This window comes from Callorhinchus milii, unplaced genomic scaffold (genome assembly GCF_018977255.1).
Source record: "Callorhinchus milii isolate IMCB2004 unplaced genomic scaffold, IMCB_Cmil_1.0 Scaffold4, whole genome shotgun sequence".
NCBI lineage: Eukaryota > Metazoa > Chordata > Chondrichthyes > Chimaeriformes > Callorhinchidae > Callorhinchus > Callorhinchus milii.
Genome location: NW_024704745.1, coordinates 60,746,568 through 60,759,756, shown reverse-complemented (window position 1 = coordinate 60,759,756; position 13,189 = coordinate 60,746,568). Strand labels below are relative to the sequence as shown.

General features: G+C 40.3%; 1 protein-coding gene and 1 long non-coding RNA gene across 4 annotated transcripts in view; one reads left to right on the top strand and one right to left on the bottom strand.

Annotated features, from left to right (window-relative positions):
* LOC103172556 (TBC1 domain family member 8) overlaps positions 1–13,189 on the top strand; it is a 74,773-nt gene that overhangs the window by 27,273 nt on the left and 34,311 nt on the right. For both annotated transcript variants that reach the window (XM_042333876.1, XM_042333875.1), the window contains exons 2-3: positions 2,748–2,858; positions 7,001–7,119. In XM_042333876.1, the coding sequence (XP_042189810.1) occupies positions 2,748–2,858; positions 7,001–7,119 (230 nt within the window). The remainder of the gene's footprint in view (positions 1–2,747; positions 2,859–7,000; positions 7,120–13,189) is intronic.
* Positions 8,051–12,597, bottom strand: LOC103172546. 2 transcript variants are annotated; one of them, XR_486971.1, is made up of 3 exons: positions 12,470–12,597; positions 11,692–11,811; positions 8,051–9,858 (listed from the first exon to the last, which is right to left on the bottom strand). It is a non-coding gene; the product is annotated as an uncharacterized LOC103172546 (long non-coding RNA). The 2 variants fall into 2 exon arrangements; XR_486974.1 differs by having other exon boundaries at positions 12,511–12,597.

The window sequence follows — 13,189 nt, the reverse complement described above, 5'->3', positions numbered from 1 at the left end:
GATCATGGAGAGAGATAAAGATTAGGATGGGGATCTTAAACTCAGAGTTCTGGAAAGGCTGGGTTTTGTGAAGAAATTAGATGGGTAGACCAGATGGGTCTGCAGAAGACTGCAGAATAGGGTGAGGTAATGCATTTAAAAGTAAGGACAAGGTTCTTGAAGGCAATCCACACTGGAATCAAGAGGGGATATGGTGATAAGCTTGCAAAGCCTGATATGATGGCTTTGGCTGCGTTTGGAGTAAAGTAGTTATGGAGGTGGACAATATAACAGAGTTGGAGGAAAACAAGGATTTTGCATATTTTTAGAACTGTATCATGTCTAAACTGCTTTGAAGGGTGGCCCGATTACTCTCAAATATACATTTTTTAATTATAAATATAGAAACTGACACCAGAAGCCACTCGCTTTTCTTTCAAGTCGTGCCATGATGTTCATAGATATCCAACCTTGCATAGAATTACATATAATGATACAGCATGGAAACAAACTATTTGGTTTAGCTGGTCTGTGCTGGTGTTTATACTCCACATCAACCTTCACCCCTCTCCTACATCTCTATCCCAAACCCCTCTGTTACCTTCCCCCTCGTGTATGCAAGTTTCTTCTGACCCATTACTTTAATGGTTACCACAAGTTCTTTTTTTTATTGCACTCGATTTCATAAATATCCATTTTTTTAATATAAAAAAGAATAATGGGAGTAATGCAATTTATTGCACACTATTTGTTGAAAACTGCAGACATCTTTGACATTTTTATCTGCAATAGACTTGGTGGTTAAATGTTAATGCTGAAGTATATGGCCTGAAACCAGTTGAGCGCTTGCAAAAAAGATTTTGTCAACCTGACCTCAGTTTGAGTTCCACCTGCCCTGCCCTCTCCTTCTATCAGTCTTCTCATTTTAACATATTGGTATACTTTTAAAGGCCTGGAGCAGTACATTCTTCCTTTGTTTTCCAGGTAACCTCAGCTGGTACAGTATTACTTAAACAATTGAGATGTGAAAAAAAGTGAAATGCTTTCTGAAAACAATCCGTTTGGGGTCACTGGATTGGTTTTGTGCCATAAACTTTTTAAAATAGAAAGCACACAAGACAGGGCCCTGTGTACATTAAAAAATATATATAATTTATGTACGGTACTCGACATTGTCAAAACTGAAGCTATCTGGCTAGGCTCCTGTCAGCTTGTCCTCACTTCAGCCGCTGACCGTATCAACCTCCCCAGTTGCTTCCTCCAACTCTCGGAACCTGTGTGGAAGCTCGGTCTTTGATTGACTCTAGGCTCTCCTTTAACCATTTGGCCTGGGCTCTGGCTACGTCTGCTTGCCTCCATCTCTGTAACATCACTGACTTTTGCCACTACCCCACATAACTGGAACCCATATCCACGCCTTTGTCACCTTTAGACTTGACTTTTCCAATGCCCACTTGCTGGCCTCCCCAGCTCCACCCCCTACAAGCTTCAGACCACTTGGATTTCTCCAGCCTGCATTCTTTCCTGCAATAGGCTCCTAGAGCCTCTCACCCCTATATTTCCCTGGTTCTTTAAGATCTTCCGTCTCCCTCCTATCTTAGATTCCCCCCTGAGACTTTGTAAAGCACTGTGAGACATTCCCCATATGTGAAAGGTGCTATGTAAATGCAAATTGTTGTTCTAGTACTCTAGTTCTTGTACTAATTTAGCAAATATTAGCAAATCTAGTCAGCTTTGTTTCATTCTGAGTTTAGCAACACAGTTAAACTGCTCCCTGGTTTTAAGATAACTGTCCAGACTGAATTCTCGAACATTCCAGGTTCAATCTCTGATCTGCGGTGAGTTGGCTGATGTCAGCTGGGAGGGCATCAGAACTCGTAAAATTGCCTGTGTCTCCATTAGTGATGATATCAGTGATGATACAATTAGCTCCTGTCCATCTGTGTTTGAATCTTCCCTTGATGTTCTCTATCCAGACTCCTACGAAGAATGACCCTTAGATCAGATACTAGAGGGAACCCAGTACCTTTGGAATTAACCATAAGCATGAGGTACTGCCTTCAGGAAGGGTTTGTGCGTGAGAGAGAGTGAGGGGGCAGGAAAGTTGATGGAAAAAAGAATGTTGCAGCATTTAAATGTCATATCTAATTGATTATGCACATTTATATTAAATTAAAGTAGTTTCAAATCTTGTAGGAATGTTTGAAGTTTAGATATTTAATAATAATCCTTGGATTTGAGATACAGCCTTTTCACATCTTCGAGGCGTCTCAAAGCACTTCACAGGATATCCTGGAAAGTGAATTGACTGTATATTTTGTGAGCGAAAATTGATGGTTACAGATATTGACTGAATGGAAATTGAGTGTACTATAATTCTTGCATAGTTATGTGATTTTTTTTGATGGTTTTGTTCTCAGAGCTGCTCCTCAGTGGCACTGGTGGATTAGCCATTTTAATGTATTGTGGGAAAGACAATGTTGAAATTATTTACTGCTTGGTGACATTGTGCTTCTCTGCAGGAACATCAAGGGAGGGGTTGGGAGAGGGAGAGAGAATGTCACGCTTGCTGTAAACCTGGTTACTGATTAATCTTGTTTGATAATCTTGTGTGGCTTGCTTTACAAATGTAATTTTGTTGTTATTTGTTGTAATTTAAATCGGTAGCACTGTCAAGATGGAATGCTGATTTGCAATGCTACAGTAGTTTGTTTTGAAATGCAGGTAATACAAAATGACATGTAACCAAACTTCTATGTTGTTCGCAGGTCTTCTGGTGGGTGCTTTAGATGCAGTACTTGATTCCAACGCCCGTGTTACTCCATTCCGAATTCTGCATCAGATGCCAGGATCACAAGTGTATTGGGTCATAGCTTGTGGTATGTTACAAAGGCTTGTATCGTGTTCACAGCGATTTGTTCATGTGAAGGATAATTATTCCACAGGAATTTGTTACAATTAAATAATAAATCAATATCCTTATTAAATAGGCAAAATATTACTACTGTGTGCTCTATTTACCAATGTGAATATCCTTTGTGCTCTATTTGAATATTGTAATGCTGTTTCTCATCCAAAATAGGTTTTAGGAAGAGTTAACCTGCGCTTTATTATGGTAGGGCTCGTGTTGATTATGGAAGGAGATTAAGTGGTCTGGAGAGCTACCGTTGGCTTAACATTTCAGTTAATGCATCAAACGGCAGATTCTATATGGTACAAAATAAATAAAATTTGCATTTTAGATAACCTGCTGGTGTTGGAGAGAATTGGATAGGAATAGGCTTGGATTTTAATTAATAATAATGGATTTTAATTAATAATAATGATGCAAAAAGATTGCAACAAGATATAGATAGGCTAGGGGAGTGGCAGATGGAATTCAATGTTAACAAGTGTGAAATTATTCACCTAGGTAGCAAGAATAAAAGAACAGATTATTTTCTGGAAGGGGAGAAGTTAGATAGTGTTAGTATTCAAAGGAATTTGGGTGTCCTTGTACACCAGTCCCAAAAAGTTAGTTTTCAGGTACAGCAAGCAACTAAGAAGGCGAACGGCATGTCAGCGTTCATTTCGAAAGGTTTAGAATATAAGAGTAGGGAAGTCTTGCTGCAACTGTATAGGGCTTTGGTGAGACCGCACCTAGAGTATTGTGCGCAGTTTTGGTCTCCTTATTTAAAAAAGGACATACTTGCCCTAGAGGGGGTGCAGCGTAGATTCACTCGGTTAGTTCCTGGGATGAGGGGACTGACCTATGAGGATAGGCTGAATAAACTAGGGCTGTATTCTCTAGAGTACAGAAGAATTAGGGGGATCTTATTGAAACTTATAAGATTCTTAAAGGGCTGGATAAAGTAGACACTGAGGGACTGTTTCCCCTGGTAGGAGAATCTATAACCAGGGGTCACAGTCTTAAAATTAAGGGTCAGCCTCTTAGAACAGAGTTGAGGCAACATTTCTTCACTCAGAGGGTAGTGAACTTATGGAATTCACTACCCCAGAAGGCTGTAGATGCTCAGTCCTTGAACATTTTCAAGGCTGAGACTGATAGATTCTTGAAAAATAGAGGGATTAGGGGATATGGGGATAGGGCAGGTAATCAGAGTTAGGTGAGAAGATCAGCCGAATGGCCTACTCCTGCTCCTAATTCTTATGTTCTTATGTTCTTATGTTACATTTGGTATTGTTGGGAGGATGTCTCAAAGCACTTCACAGCATATCATGTAAAGTGCACTGACTATGGGACGTCCTCTCGACGTGAAAGGAGCTCTATAAATTTTTTTTGAACAGTGCATGGGATCTTTAACGTTTACCTGAACAGGCAAATGGGACATCGGTTTAACCTTGCTTCCAAATCACAGACCTCCAACAATGCAGCATTGCATTGAAGCATCATCTTAAATTATATATTACTGTATATCATTTGAGTCCCAAATCCCGATGTAAGGCTTGAATCCAAAACCTACTGACTGAAAGGCGAGAGTGCTACCAACTCAGCCAGGGTTACTCACAATTAGTCTTTTTGCACGAAGTTTAGACAATTAGACACACAACAGAAATGTATGATCTCTATTTGAGTTCCCCTAATTCACGATTTTGCTTAAGAGACTAGATGGTAACAAAAATAGACCAGTTAAAGGAGATGGGGGAAATATACCAAATAATTATATTATGACAGTTTAGAGAAAATAATCAATTCTTAGTATTTAGAAATACAATGGTGACAAAGTAAGTAACACTTTTTTTAAAATCTTGCCCTGTTATTTATCTTGTAAAAATGTGGCTGCTCTAAATAGGCGAAGGACAGATTAAAGATCTGAAGTATTTTTTACGCATGAAGAAAAGCAGGTTTGTTACCATCTGGAGAAATTTTTCCCTCGGGGTAAGATTTCTAGAGATCTCCTCCTCCAAAGCCGGGCAAATCATGACTAGTTCTAGTTTGTTTCCTTTCAGAATTGATCTTGTTGCTGGTTTGGATACTCTTAAACATGGTGATGGGTTTCCGCATGTGTAAAACACTCAGCTGACCAAAAAAAGTTGTTAGTGGTCTCTGTTTTCTGTTTAATGTGTGTGTATATCATGTGATTTTTAATGCTCTCCATAATAATTCACTTACTAATGATGTACCTCTCCTTGCATGATGAAAATGGTTCAAGTTATTGACACTGCCTCTGATGTAAATAGCATACTCATGCTCGTGTTAACATTAATAAGCTGCTAAGAGAACCTAAAAGGACATTGACTAAGCAAAATAATGTGCTTTCAAAAACAATTCTGCTTCATACAGATTCACCCACTTAGGGGATTTTTGAAAGGATTTCAGAGATATTTGGAAAAGCTGAGAGTAAATTTGATCAATATGTGACATAGAAGACCACACAAGTTGTATAACTCTTTTTTTTGCGCTGAGCTTGGGCGTTTGTAGTTTCTGAAAGTCACACCTGCTATTCTCCATTCGCTAAGTTTCAGATCTTAGTTAGGCCATCTGGCTGTGGTACATGGAGGCGTGAATACTTTCCCACAGGTGGGTTAAATCGCGAAGGCTAGTTCCTGGGAATTGGTTGTTTTTTTTTTAAAAAGAGGTAAATCAGCCTATCTGGACCATTTCAATATAAGCAACTCTCAGATCTTAAAGCAAGGAGTCAGCCAAAAGGGTGAGAAGAATTCTTAAATAATTTAGGTGTTATCCCTTTGTAAATTGCTCACTGATCTTGGCAACACATTGTAAAAAAAAACAACTTTTTTTGTACATGTCCAAAATAAAAAGAGATTGCACAAGACACTGATTCTAGCAGTTTTATCTTGTACTGAATAGTAGAAACAGATGACATGGCCTGTGATTGAAGGGGGGTAAATTTAAAAACAAATCTGTGGAAACATTACTTCAGTGAGGGAGTAGTAAGTAAGTGGAGTCCTGTGGCTCAGTGGTTAGAGCGCTCGCATTGCAAGCGAGAGACCTGGGTTCGATTCCCGGCAGGGTGAAACCTTGGGCAAGTTTCCTTACTCCACACGCCTGATAATAATCCCTCAAAAAAAAAAAAAAAATTGGTCATTTCAATCCATGACTGTTTATGGGATACTGCTGTGCGCAATTAGCTACCGCATTTCGCCCACAAATATACAGTCAATTCACTTTACAGTTTATTCTGTGAAGAGCTTTGAGGCATCTGGAAGATGTGAAAAGTGCTATATCAAATGCAAGGATTATTATTATATGGAACAGGTTCCCTAGGGAGTCGGTAGAAGCAGAAAGTGATGATTCTTTCAAGAACGAATTAGATAGTTTTCTGTTAGGAAACAATATCTTGGGATGCAGTATATAGTGTGAGACATGACATGTGATGCGACTGCCAGGATGGTGGGGCAGAGAATTTTGTTTCTTGTTGACGTGTAATCCATCATCTAAATATTTTAGGGGGGAAAAATTCATTAAGCCAGAGGAAAACAAGGAATTTACCAGATGCTCTGCAATACTTTAATCTGCATTTACAGGTGCAATGCACACAAAAAACTCATTCAGGCCCTCCGATGGACCCTGTTAGATGGTCATTACAAGGGCAAGCAAGATATCCTGATGATGTGAACAATATTATATAAGTTGTAGAACGACAGACCTTGTCGAAACGTAATTTTAAGTGTATTGCAGTGTACAAATCTAATCTTGTGCTAATTTCCTGTTGCAATTTTATTTTAGAAAAGTGTCAAATGCATAGGCAGTGGGTGGCTAGGACTAGAGGGTTCAGACCTCTCCCCCACTATTTACAGCTCCCTCTCTTGCCCCTCTCCCAACTTATCAGTGGTGTTCACCGATCTCCGGTCTGGCAGGCTGTTCATCAGGGTGTCCTCACTTCTGATGGGTTGATGGACCTCTCAGTGAAGCCAATGGCTCACCTATCTTAGAGGAGACCAACCCTTTAACTGAGTATTACTCAGTTACCCGCCTGTGCCCTCAAAACAGCATATTTTCACCCACCCCCCTATGGTCAAATGCCATAACCTGGACTACATTTGTCTTCCTCTAAAGGTGCCACAGTGGAGGAGATCAGCCAACATTGGGAGTGGCTAGAACAGAATCTTCTGCACACCCTTTCTGTCTTTGATAATAAGGAAGATGTCACCAGCTTTGTTCATGGTAAAGTCAAGGTAAGTGAGATCTAATATATTGTTCATTAAGGTGAAAATATTTTGGCAGGCTGAAGCTCAGTGGTTAGATCAACTCGCCTTGCAAGCGAGAGACCTGGGTTCAGTTCCAGGTAGGGCGAAACCTTGAGCAAGTTTCCTTGCTCCACACACCTAATAATAATCCCTCCAAAACAAAAACCCATAATAAAGTGGTCACTTCAATCCACGACTGTTTGTGGGACACTGCTGTGCACAATTGGCTGCCGCATTTCGCCCACAAATATACGGTCAATTCACTTTTTCCAGCATATTCTGTGAAGCGCTTTGAGACATCTGGAAGCCCTGAAAAGCGCTATATTCAAATGCAAGGATTACTATTATTATATTCAATGTTTAATAGGAATCCAGAAAGTGAGTACCAAATGTGTACTTCAGTATTGTGTTGTGTTCATTACTGTAATTTTTATCTCCAAAACAGTCAAAAGTACTCTACAGTAATATACTGTGAAGCACTTTTGAAATGCATCAACAATATAAGGTGCTGTATCAAATTCTGTTATTTATTATTGTATAATATTTGGAAAAACTATTTTATCCAAAACCGAATGAACACGACTGCTGGGTAAGAGGAGGACAGTCAGAAGACCAATATGGTTTAGAGCCAGCGAGTGTGTACTTGGTCTGAGAGAACAGCGGAAGGCTTCATAGTAAGTTTTGTTCATACAGTATCAGGGTGAAACCTTGGGCAAGTTTCCTTACTCCACATGCTTGATAATAATCCCTCAAAAAAAAATTGGTCATTTCAAACCACGACTGTTTGTGGGACACTGCTGTGTGCAATTGGCTGCCGCATTTCGCCCACAAATATACAGTCAATTCATTTTACAGTTTGTTCTGTGAAGCGCTTTGAGATGTCTGGAAGATGTGTAAAGCACTATATCAAATGCAAGGATTATTATTATTAGATTATTATTATTCTACATTAGAAGAGTGCAAAACATGATAACATTCACAGGATCACGAGAGGCTGAGTGAAGAAAGCCATTCAATCTATTTGATGCCATCCTTCCAAAACACCATCCATCTTACCGTCCTATTATAGCATCAAGCTGTTTCTTGATTGAGTCCAGCATCTGGCCTTTCTTGGTAACCGGTTGTGAATTATCTTGTTGGTATCTGTCCTGAAATTGCTCTTTCCATCCTCGAACCTGTGCACTTGTTCTGCCTTGGCCTTTCTTAAAATATTATTCTGGGTTACTTTTTCAGTCCTACTTAGAATTTTCCAGCCCTGGTCCTCTCTGCGACATTCTCCTTGCAAGACTGAAGAGCTGTACCCTCTCTAATTAATTGGGTTTCCAGGGCTTTTGAGAGTGAAGCAATCAAACTTTTTTCATTTAATCTCTTTTGTAACTTCTGTATGCATATGTGGCCATAAGCTTCCCTCACCTTTGTACAAGTTCTGTATGTGTCAATGATGTGAGTGGACCACCCAGTTTTTGTTAAAGAAGGCATTTATAGTGCTTTATTTCTTCAAGTTTAGTTTTTATCAATAAAGTGGAAAAAATATAGGTTGTCAGTAAAATGTACTTTTCAAAAGCAGCAATCTACCCCCTGCAATTTTCTGCAAAATTTGTCAAATTTCCCCACAATTTGTAGCAAATATTTCCGCAATTTTCTCTTGGCCAGGAATATAAGGCAATGGCGTCAGGCAATAAGAGAAGAAAATGTGACTGTTTAGCTATTGGATATTGTCCAATGTATTTGTTTTGAATTAGAACTGTAGCATGAGGTTACTGTTGTCAGAAATGATGGCAAGTGTGGTCATTGGTGATGAAAGATACATTATCCACTATAAATATGCACATTATTTTCCATACATTTGGTTACATTTCATCTTAAACTAAAAGCAGATCATGATTTAAACCTGAAAATGCATGCACATGTTAAGCAGAGTAAGTTCCTCTCTCCGTTGCCCCACACTAGCAGTTTACACACCGATCGACAGTAAACAAAAAATCACATTGATATTATGCCTTTCACGTTTGGAGGACATCCCAAGGAACTAGACAGGTGGGGGGTTCCTGGGGGAATGGGGAAGGAAAGATGGCTGAAAGCACGGTGACAGAGAAAGATCTTAGCCAGGTTTCTTGTGCCTTATATCAGGACAGACAGGTGGAATTTTGACATATTTCACACCTGTTATTATTCGTCCTGCACCTGTAAATTTGAAAGCCCACATTAGCAACATTTGTAAACTTCTCCCAGACCTTAAGAATGCGGTTTTGATCCTCTCTGTACAACTTTCTGAAAACAAAATACTTGTGAATGTCATTTGATATGTTCCAAGGGTCAGAAAATGGCACGTCGCTTAAGGCTGGCAGAATCGCGCAGTTCTGATCATCACTGAAGCAGGTCCTGGTGCATGGTGTGTACGTTGTGTAGAGAATGATGCAGCCTGGCCCAGGAGCATTCATTGACATCTGAAATCGTCTCGCGGCGCTGGGTTGACCGTGCAGCAGCTTGCTCTCTGAACATTGCCTTCCATAGTTACTTTTGGTGGTAGAGGGGTAGACAGCGAGGTAGTTGCAATTGTTGTTGAATAGGAATTGGACCGAGCCAAATAAAGGGAGGCCATTATTATTGGGTATATAATTCAAGTTTCTATCTTGTCCAGTGAACTGGGTTGCACTTAACCAAATCAGGAAGGAGAATTGTCCACCACCCCGGTTGCTATTACCTGCAGCTGCTACATTGGTAAAGCTGGAATTAAAAAAAAAGCATTGCATGAATAAAGATGGGTTTGTAGGAGCATATGACTGTACAAATCAAGGTATCATAGGATCACTAAAATGTAAATATAAGGGCAGGATCACTGGAATATGATTTTTTTGGTCAACTATAGGTCTGACATATGCAGAGACAGATGAAAGTTTCCGTGTGACTGGATTAGAATGCTCATTCTTTCCCCCAGAGGGACAAACCCTGTTTACCTAATTCTGCAGAGTATTAGGCACAGGTTGATCAAGGCTTGTAAACTCTGGAGTGTACGTTGGGGGTAATGCTGGCATTAACCAGCAAATACTGTCGTCTGGAAAGCTTCCTGTTGCTTGTCCAGGAAGGACAACCCTACCCATTCGAGCTTTGGCTTGCAGGGTTAACAGGAGCTGAGTGGAAAGAATTCTTCTACCCATTAACCAGCCTGCCTCTTCAACTACTACCTATGAGCCATGCACACAGATACACACAGAGAGAGACACACAGACACTTACAGTCACAGAGATACTCACAAACACAGACATGGAGATGTGTGTGCACATAGGTACAGAGACATTTTCACACAAAACACACACAGGTACAGAGACAAGTGTGCGCACACAGATGCAGAGGCACACCACACAGATACAACAATAAATTACATTTGTATAGCTCCTTTCACTTCGAGAGGATGTGAAACACGCAGGCAAAGACACACAGATACAGAGACACACACACAGATACACACCGAAACAGACACACGTGCATACGGACACATTGAGATACAAACACACTCAGATACAGAGACGTGTACACAGATTTAGAGACATACATAGACAGACACAGAGATGCACTGTGCACACACATGCAGATAAATAGACATGCACACACAGATACAGAAACATACAGAGGCACATTCACTGATCCAATAACAAATTACATTTGTATAGTGCCTTTCATATTGTGAGGACATGAAACACACATGCAGAAACACACACACACACAGATGCAGACACACACGCACAGATGCAGAGACACACACATACACAGATGCAGAGACACACACACACACACAGATGCAGAGAGAGAGACACACACACAACAATAAAATTACATTTACAGAGCACCTTTCACGGCAGGAGGACGTCCCAAAGCGCTGAACAGTCAGGTGTTGGGGCCCGAGCATAGGGGAGGGGTGGTGTAGGGGTGAGGGAAGGCAGAGAGGTGGGAGGGAGACCAAAGGCACGGTCGAAGAGAAGGGTCTTGAGACCGGCCTTGAAGGAGGCAAGGGAGAAAGCGAGACGAAGGGACCGTGGGATGGAGACACACACACACACACAGATGCAGAGAGACACACACACACAGATGCACGCACACACACACACACAGATGCAGAGAGACACACACACACAGATGCACGCACACACACACGCACAGATGCAGAGATACGCACACACACACACGCACAGATGCAGAGACGCACACGGGTGCAGAGACATACACCCATCCAGACACATTGAGATACAGATACACTCAGATACAGAGACACTCAGATACATAGACAGGCACACAACTGCAGAGGCACACATAGACACAGATACAAAGACTGCACTCGCATACACATGCACAGATACTTTGTTGCTGGCTATATTATTGTTTTAAAATTATGATTTGTATGAATTTTTACATTGCCTATTTAAAGGTTGCATTGTAACTAAAAATATAGTGAAATAAAGTAATACAGTTAAACAATTTAAAAAGGATTTCTGATTCTTAGACGTTACGTTTCTGGAAGGGAAAGACAGAAATATTGCTTATGCAGTTAATTTTGTAACTCACGTGTTCACAATATGCGACAAAACTTCATTTGCTATTTCAACCCCTTCAGTGGTTTTTGGCCAGACTAGAACCAGCAAAAAAGAAATATTGTGCCTTCATTGTCTATTTGGTCAGAAAATCCTAGACAGTAGAGAGGAGAGATTATTACAAACAGCAAGATGCACACCTTAGAAGTACCCATCTGGGAATTAGAACTCAACATATCTTGGAAAACAGAATCCAGTGTTCCAAGTACAATTTGCTTCATATGTACACCATATCAGCATATTAAATGGTGCAAATCAGATTAATAATAATAATCCTTGCATTTGTTATAGCACTTAAGTATCGGGAATACATCCAAAAGTGCTTCACACATTATTCTGTAAAGTGCAGTGACTTTGTTTTGTGGTTAAATGGGGCAGTTAATTGCACATAGCAATATCCCACAAACAGCCATGGAATGAGTGACCAATTTGTTTTGTGGGGAATTGTTCGCCAGAATAGCAGGAGAAACTCCTTTCTCTTTTTAAATGGATCTTAAACGTCCACCTGAACAGGCAGATGGAGCCTTGGTTTAACGTCTCACCTGAAGGAGGATACCTCCAACAATGCAGTACTGCAGCAAATGATTTGGAGTGCCATCTTAGACTATATGAATTTGAAGCCCTGATATGGGGCTTGAACACACAACCTTCTGACTCGGAGGCAAGAGTGCTTCCACTGAGCCAGCCTCACGAATAGGCTGCTCCATTTCTGTACCAAACAGTCAAAGACCAAGGATAATGCAAGTACTCACAATGTAAACCCCTGCAGAAATGGAGGGATGGGTTTTCTTACCACAAGTGCGAAAACTATTTGAAGATTTTGACCAGTTGCTTCTGTGCTGTCTATGAAAGCATGTGGTGCATGTCAGTGGGAGTGAGTTTAATTTCTAGTCTCAGTGTGCCCTTGTCCTATGAGAAATTCTGAACTTTGGGTGGTTTCCAAGAGTGACATCTGTTTCCAGTTATTGACGTGTTCAGTAAAGGGATGGTTCTGATAACAGTGACAACAACAACATCAAATTACATATGTAGAGAGGCCTTTTACGTTGGGAAGACGTCCCGAAGGGCTAGACCTTATTTTTGGTACGCATACAGTAGCAGTTGTTTATCATGTGGTATGGCACTAATTGCTCTTTTGTCTTTGATCTCACCCAAACCCCGAAACACAGTACTTTTTAAGGGTTTATTGCTGTTATAATAATCATAATAATAATAATACTGCATTTGATATACTAACAATAATATAGCGTCTTATCGCATCTTTGAGATGTGTCAAAGCGCTTTACGGTATGTATTGCAAAGAAGAATGACTATTCTGTGGGTGAAATTATTTTATTATTTTATTTTTAAAATTATGTTTCAATAACTCACTGTAATATAGCGCCTTATTGCATCTTTGAGATGTGTCAAAGCTGAAATGCTGAAATGCTGTACACTGTCCAGCTCCTTGGGACGTCCTCCCGACGTGAAAG